This window comes from Lipotes vexillifer, unplaced genomic scaffold, assembly GCF_000442215.2.
Source record: "Lipotes vexillifer unplaced genomic scaffold, Lipotes_vexillifer_v1.1 scaffold217, whole genome shotgun sequence".
Classification (NCBI taxonomy): Eukaryota; Metazoa; Chordata; class Mammalia; order Artiodactyla; family Lipotidae; genus Lipotes; species Lipotes vexillifer.
The window spans coordinates 6,935,058-6,943,139 of record NW_006788200.1 but is presented as its reverse complement, the minus strand read 5'-3'; the positions used below and the strand labels follow the sequence as shown (position 1 = coordinate 6,943,139).

The following is an 8,082-nucleotide window of genomic DNA, read 5'->3' as shown; positions in this document are numbered from 1 at the left end:
AACCCGTGTCCCCTGCATCGGCAGGCGGACTCTCAGCCACTGCGCCACCAGGGAAGCCCCCAGAGTCCCTTGTTTTTTGGAAAATCTCTGTCTTACCCAACACATTTGGGCCATTGTTGTTGAACCTGATCTCTTTATCCCCCTACTATCATACAAATTGCTTGATGCTTTATGTTTTATCATGTCAGCTGTTATTTACCTATATCCTATAAATTGCTCCATTAAAAAATATGGTCTTCTTTTTTAAAAATATTTATTTATTTTATTTATTTTTGGCTGCGTTGGGTCTTAGTTGTGGCACGAGGGATCTTCACTGCGGCATGTGGGATCTTTTGTTGTGGCGCACGGGCTCTTCGTTGTGGTATGAGGGTTTCTCTCTTTCTAGTTGTGGCGTGTGGGTTTTTTCTCTCTAGTTGAGGTGCGTGGGCTTAGTTGCCCCACGGCATGTTGGATCTTAGTTCCCCGACGAGGGATCGAACCGGCGTCCCCTGCATTGGAAGGCAGATTCTTTACCACTGGAACACCAGGAGGTCCCCCAAATATGGCCTTCTTAAACTTTTGATTCTGGACAAGATAAAATAGACTCATTTCTCCCTATTCTTCCTGCTCAGGACAACTAAAAATCCTGGACATAATACTAAAAGCAAATATAAGAAGACTTTAAAGGTGAGAAGAAGAAGGTGGATTAGATAGGGACCTTGGAATTTCAGGGATGACATGGCAGTGAGTTCCTTGGCTTTCTTTTTGCCCTCTGTATATCCCAGAATGAGCACTGGAGAAGCCTGTATCATGGAAATAGCAACAGGTACAGATAGAGAAAAGGCCCTAAGAAAGGCCTGCTCTTCATAAGATAGAACTAGGAAAAGGGCAGCCTAATAGAACAAGAAACTTTTTGACAATACTTATTCTGCTTTAGCCAAAGACCTCCCTTAGTGCCAGTGGGAGTTGAATGGGGAACTTGTATTTCCACCTCCCATTTGGTGTAGTATAGCAAAGCTGTACTCTCTTTCCTCCACCAGAGTCGTGTCAGCAGAAGCTGAGTGGGGAGCCTGAACTTGCACCCCCTCTGGTGGCAATAGATGGTGTGAGGCATTGATTCTACCTCAATCAAGGTGGTGTCAGGGAGAGTTGAGCAGAAAGCCTGAATTTCTACTCTGCCCAGTGGTAGAAGACTATTCTCTGCTTCTCCCACTGCTGTAGTACCAGCAGAGACCAAGTGTGGAGCCTGTTTTTCACCCTTCACATGCGTGTAGCATGCTGCTTTTTCTGTTGGGGTGGTGTCAGCAGAGCCCAAGAAGGGAACCTGAATGTCTGTCCCCTCCCTGGCAGCACCAAGGTTTTTCCACTTCTCTTAGCTTCAGCGATGCCAGAGGGCTGGTGAATGGAGAGTCTGTACTTCTACCCTCCATCTGGTGGGAACAAGGCAGCATAAGTCAGCATTCTGCTTTCTACTCTGGGGCAGTGTTAATGGGGATAAGTGAGGAGCCCGAAGTTCTACCCTCAGATCAGCAGTGATGAGGCAGTGCTTCAGTTACCCTGCCAAGGTGATGTCAATAGAGGCCAAGGAAGGGCTTCCATTCCCAATGCTGAGTGTCCAGCAGTGGCAGGTGATGCTCTTCCTTCTCCTAACAAGAGAGTGGTGGTAGGGTTTTGGAGAGAAGGGAGATGGAGAAAGGAATTTTGCATATGAAGTTCTGGGAATGCTCCCTAGTAACCCACAAGAGAAACTGACCAGAATTAACACAGCAGATTTGAGAATGGAACTACAGTGTAGAATACTGCCCACGTTTTTAGATTAGCTCTAGGTAGCACACACAGGAAGCAGACCAAAATAACACTGCAAATTCTGTGGAAACTAAATTGTCTTGGGGTCACAACTGTACAAGAAGACCAGAACCAACATATTAAACCTAAACAGTGTGACTGCCTACTGTGAAGGAAGTTTCAGTAGAATTCAGAGTCTTATAACTTAATACTCAAAATGCCTAGTATACCAAAAATCACTCATCATACCAAGAACCAGGAAAATCAAAACTTGAATTAGGAAAGACAATTAACCAATGCCAACAGTGAGATGACCCAGGAGTTGGTATTATCAAACAAGAATTTTAAAGCAGTTATCATAAAAATGCTTCAAGCAGTTATGTATACTCTTGAGACAAATGATAATCTCAGCAGAGAAATAGAAGACATAAGAACAGCATAGCATTTCAGAACTGAAAAATACAACTGAAAATTAGAAAAATAATCACTGGATAGGCTTAATAGTGGAATGGAGATGAGAAAGAAAAGAATCAGTGAACTTAAAGACAGTTAAAGTCATCTAAGTAACAGAAAACAGATTGAAAAAAAAAAATGAACAGAGACTTAAGGACCTGTAGGATTATAACAGAAAATCTAAGATTTGTGTCACAGAGTCTCAGAAGGAGAGGAGAAAGAATATTGGGCTGAGAAAATAATCAAAGAAATAAAGATGGAAAACTCCCCCAGTTGGTGAAAGATATAAACCCACAGATTCATGAAGCTGAGTGAATTCTAAATAGGATAAATTCAAAGAAATCAATACCATGATACATCACAGTCAACCTTCTGAAAACTAAAGACAGAAAAAAAAATCTGGAAAGCAGCAAGACAGAAACCACATACTATCAATAGGGAATAATGATTGAATGACAGCATCTTTTTCATCTGAGATCACAGAGGCCAAAAATATGTGGCATATTTTTCAAGTGCTGAAAAAAACAAATTGTTCACTCAGAATTCTGTAGCCAATGCAAATCTCCTTCAGGAGTGTCAGGGAGAAAATCAAGACACTCTCACACAAAAGAAAATTAAAAGAATTTATCACCATCAGACCTACCTAAAAGAATGACTAAAGAATATTTTTCAAAGAGAAAGGAAATAATAACAGAAGAAAACATGGACCATTGGGAAGAAAGAATAGTGAAGTGAATAAAAGTAAGGGAAACTATAATAGACTATCCTTCTCTTGAAGTTTTAAAATTATGTTTGATAGTTGTAGCAAAAATTATGACATCATCTGTAATTCTGTGTATGTTTAATAATATATGTTCAACTACCACAGTTACCACTTTTTGTTTCTTTGCTGCACTTTCAACTTTGTTGATCAATTCTCTCTTTTGATTATCCATTTTTATGAAATGTTACATGGGTTTATCCTTGGGGGATGAGGAAGCCATATAACCACACACTTGACATCTGTGTGTGAACTGCATAATGGATGCACAGTGACAGTTCACTGTCAGATTTTGAAATAAAAAATGTGATCAGCCACTGTTCATGATTGGCATTTATGTTATTTACATAGTGATTTATGGACTGAAGAGCTAGCAGCAAAGTTGGTACTTAATGCAATTAAAGTTAAATATATGATGGCAACTGAAGTTTGAGTCATGTTGGGAGACTCGTATTATTTAAACTGTGGTTGAAATTGGTGCATATCAGATCTGTACAAAGCAAGGACTGTCTATCTGATAAAAGACTTGCATCTATCTAGAACATATAAGGAACCCTCAAAACTCAACAGTAAAAACCAACAAACAATTTGAAAATGGGAAGAGGACATGAACAAACATTTCACCAAAGAGGATATGTAGATGGCAAATAAGCACATGAAAAAATGTGTAATGTCATTAGATGTTAGAGATATGCAAATTAAATTCACCATGAAATATCACTATACATCTATTACTATTTAATGATAATACTATCTATTAGATAGATAGTATTAGATAGATAGTAATAGATAGCAGTATCTATTACTATTAAATGATAATACTAAACACTAGTGAGGATGTGGAGAAACTGGATCTTTCATATATTGTTGGTGGGAATATAAAATGGTTCAGCTACTCTGGAAAATAGTTGGGCTCTTTCTTATAAAACCAAACATATGCTTATCATTATAACCCAGCAATTGCACTCTTGGGCACTTATCCCAGAGAAATAAGAACTTAAGTTTATTTTTTAAATTTTATTTTATTTTTGGCTGTGTTGGATCTTCATTGCTGTGTGAGGGCTTTCACTAGTTGTGGCAAGCGGGGGCTACTCTTTGTTGCGGTGCGTGAGCTTCTCACTGTCGTGGCTTCTCTTGTTGCAGAGCACGGGCTCTAGGTGCGTGGGATTCAGTAGTTGTGGCACACGGGCTCAGTAGTTGTGGCTCACGGGCTGTAGAGCACAGGCTCAGTAGTTGTGGTGCACAGGCTTAGTTGCTCTGTGGCATGTAGGACCTTCCTGGGCCAGGGATCGAACCCATGTCCCCTGCATTGGCAGGCAGATTCTTAACCACTGCACCACCGGGGAAGCCCAAGTTTGTTTGTTTATTTATTTATTTATTATTTATTTATTTATTATTATTATTTTTTTTTTTGGCGGTACGTGGGCCTCTCACTGTTGTGGCCTCTCCCGTTGCGGAGCACAGGCTCCGGATGCGCAGGCTCAGCGGCCATGGCTCACGGGCCCAGCCGCTCCGCAGCATGTGGGATCTTCCCGGCCGGGGCACGAACCCGTGTCCCCTGCATCGGCAGGCGGACTCTCAACCATTGCGCCACCAGGGAAGCCCCCAAGTTTATTTTTTTAAAAACCTTTATACAGATGTTCATGCGGTTTTATTCATAATGCTCCAAGCCTGGAAACAAACATTCTTCAACAGGTGAATGTTTAAACAAACTGTACATCTATACAGTGGAATACTACTCAGCATTAAAAAGAAACAAACCATTGATATTTACAGTAACTTGGATCGATCTCAAGTGCATTAAGTTTAGTAAAAGGGCCAATCTCAAAAAATTACAGACTGTGTAACTGTCTGTATAGCTTTCACCAATTGCTAGAATTATAGATATGGAGAACAAATTAGTGGTTGCCAGGGCATAGGGACAGGAGGCAAGGGATGAGAGGATGAGGTGCAACTATACAGGACTACGATGGAGTTGTTTGATGGTGATGGAACAGTTCTGTAACTTGATTGTTCTGTTATGAATCTGTATATTAGATAAAATTGTGGAGAATGATGCACACACATACATGCAAATGTGTACATGTAAAAGCTGGTGAAATCTGAATAAGGCTTGTGGTCTAGTTAATAGTATTGTACCTATGTCACTTTCTCTGTTTTGACATTGTGCTGTTATTGCATAAGATGTTACCGTTGGAGGAAGCTGAATTAAGGTTATATAGTACCTGTGTATAATTTTTGTAATTTCCTTTTTTTTTTTTTTTTGCTGTACGCGGGCCTCTCACTGCTGTGGCCTCTCCCGTTGCGGAGCACAGACTCCGGATGCGCAGGCTCAGTGGCCATGGCTCACGGGCCCAGCCGCTCCACGGCATGTGGGATCTTCCCAGACCGGGGCACGAACCCGTGTCCCCTGCATCGGCCGGTGGACTCTCAACCACTGCGCCACCAGGGAAGCCCTGTAATTTCCTTTGAGTTTATAATTACTGCAAAATTAAAACTTTTGTTTTGTTAAAGGCCTTCCCAAGGGCCAGGCATGCATCATTTTTTGTGAGGCAGAGGTGACTAGTTTCTTATCCTGCTCACTTGTCTGTCATCCCACAGCTCTAGGCAGTGACTCAGCTTTCCTATACCTCTTTGCCTGGCCTTTGGCAGCCACCCAGAGTCCTCTAGCTGGGTGTAAGAGCATTTCACTGTTTAGCCTAAAGGAGAATATGGCATCGCATAGATGTGATTGCTCTGCTAGGAACTTGTTTTTTTTTTAAGAGAGACTGATTCATTTCTTTGGTTGGTGTTTCTATGGAGTTCTTGTAACTGGAGAGAAAACCCACAGGTAATAGATGAGCAATTTGGAGCTGACAGCTGCTCATCATCCTGCTTTTTATAAATATTCGGGCCTTTTAATTATTCTTGGAAGATAGAGACATAAGCCACTGTGACCTTTCAGACTCTCTTTATAAGCACTGTCCTCTAAAATTGGGAAGAAAACAGAAAGTGTCACATGTATAAAATATCTAATTAAAGCCTCTTATTCACCTCCAACATAACTTCATTTTAAAATCTTTATATGTGTGTGGGGTGGGGAGGGACTGAGCGAAAATTGTTTGAGACTTGAGTATAGTACATACAGTAATTTAGCTACTTCAAAAGTTGAACAAATTGTACACCTGTAGTTAGATTGACAGTAATGACAGAGATTTAATTTTCATCAACAAATTGCTCCCACTCTGACAGCTCTTTATCCACAGTTTCCTCCATCCGGGTTTCCCTAAAATGTTGCTGGATGGGGCAGGGGCAAAGCAAAGATATCCTATGATTGTAGAAGAAAGAGAACCAAGGTGTGGATTATGCCGTCTTAGACCTCAGCTTTCCCGTGTGAGGTTAGGGGTTGGAGGGTGAGCTTGCATTGCTTCCCCTGACCTCAGTGATTACAACAAGAAGACTTGACATTCTTCTGAACATTGGAAGGCATACTGAGATAGGTGAACATTGGAAAATCTTGAGTGTGTTCTTGGGGCAGAGGGATACATGGGTAGACTCTGAGGGCTCCCTATTCTCTGGGCACCTTGGAAAGTATCGGGACTTTCGATAGTACAGATTAAAGAAGATTGCCTCCTAGAGCAGAAGTTCTTTGAGGATGGGCATCCATGGTAGATCACAGGAGTCTTGGGGAGATGTCTTCAATTGAGGATTAACCATCCCTTTGCTATTCTCCTTAGGCAAGGCAGGCCAAAGTTAAACGGCTGTTCCGTCCCATTGAGGAGCTGAAGAAGGACTTTGAGGAGCTGAATGTTGTCATTGAGACTGACATGCAGATTATGGTACGACTGATCAACAAGTTCAATAGTTCCAACTCCAGCCTGGAAGAGAAGATTGCGGCACTCTTTGATCTTGAATATTATGTCCATCAGGTATTATATCTCATTGTCCGTCAGTCTGACTTTTAACTAACAGCTCCAAAAAATAACACCCCCTGCCCAAGGCCCTATGAAAATATTGTCACCATCTTTCCTTCTCTCTCAAGGTGTACAGCATTTTTTAAAAAAATATTTATTTTTGGCTGCGTGGGGTCTTCGTTGCTGTGCGCGGGCTTTGTCTGGTTGTGGTGAGCGGAGGCTACTCTTCGTTGCAGTGTGCAGGCTTCTCATTGCAGTGGCTTCTCTTGTTGCGGAGCATAGGCTCTAGGTGCACGGGCTTCAGCAGTTGTGGCTCGCAGGCTCTAGAGCGCAGGCTCAGTAGTTATGGCGCCTGGGCCTAGTTACTTTGCAGCATGTGGGATCTTTCCGGACCAGGGCTCGAACCCATGTTCCCTGCATTAGCAGGCAGATTCTTAACCACTGTGCCACCAGGGAAGCCTGGTATATAACATTTTTAATCTAGGCCAATATCTGTTGTAGTAAGATATCTTCTTACAGACCAGAGCCAAGCTCTTTTTCATTTGGAGTGTTACTTCATTTAATTTTTCAACACTGAGGATACAGCAGAGGTAAAATAGATGTGGTACTTGTTCCATGTAGCTTATAGTCTGGAAGTGAGAGTGATTAAATAATGAACAATTGAACAATGAAAAAATTAGCAATTCAATAATGAGATAATTTAAGACTGCGATACGGGCTCCAGAGGGTAATGTGTGAATATATAACAGGGGAACTTAGCCTAGTCAGGGACACTGGGGAAGGCTTCTCTGAAGTTGTGACATTTAGGCTGAGCATTAAAGGATGATTAGGGGTTAACTAGGCAAAGAGGGGAGATTGGAGCTGGGGGTGGCAAACTATGGCCCACTTTTGTGAACAAAGTTTTATTGGAACACAGTCACATCTATTTGTTTATGTGTTGTTTTATTGCTTTTGACTGTTTTACTGCTACAGTGGCAGAGTCAAGTGGTTGTGAGCCACATGGCTCACAAAGCCAAAAATGTTTACTTTCAGGCCCTTCAGGAAAAGTTTGCCCCATTGTATTAGAGCATTGGAGGCAGAGGAAACAGCATGTGCAAAAATTCTGAGTCAGAGAAGAACTTGGTGAGATTGAGGACCTGGAAAAGACTGGAGTGACTGGAGCACAGAAACCAGTGGGTGGGGTGGCATAGGTAAAGTGGAAAGGTTAGGGAG

General features: G+C 41.8%; 1 protein-coding gene across 2 annotated transcripts in view; it reads left to right on the top strand.

Annotated features, from left to right (window-relative positions):
- Positions 1 to 8,082, top strand: part of SIL1 (SIL1 nucleotide exchange factor) — a 251,388-nt gene that overhangs the window by 170,231 nt on the left and 73,075 nt on the right. For both annotated transcript variants that reach the window (XM_007461430.1, XM_007461431.1), the window contains one exon: positions 6,694 to 6,885. In XM_007461430.1, coding sequence (XP_007461492.1) covers positions 6,694 to 6,885 — 192 coding nt within the window. The remainder of the gene's footprint in view (positions 1 to 6,693; positions 6,886 to 8,082) is intronic.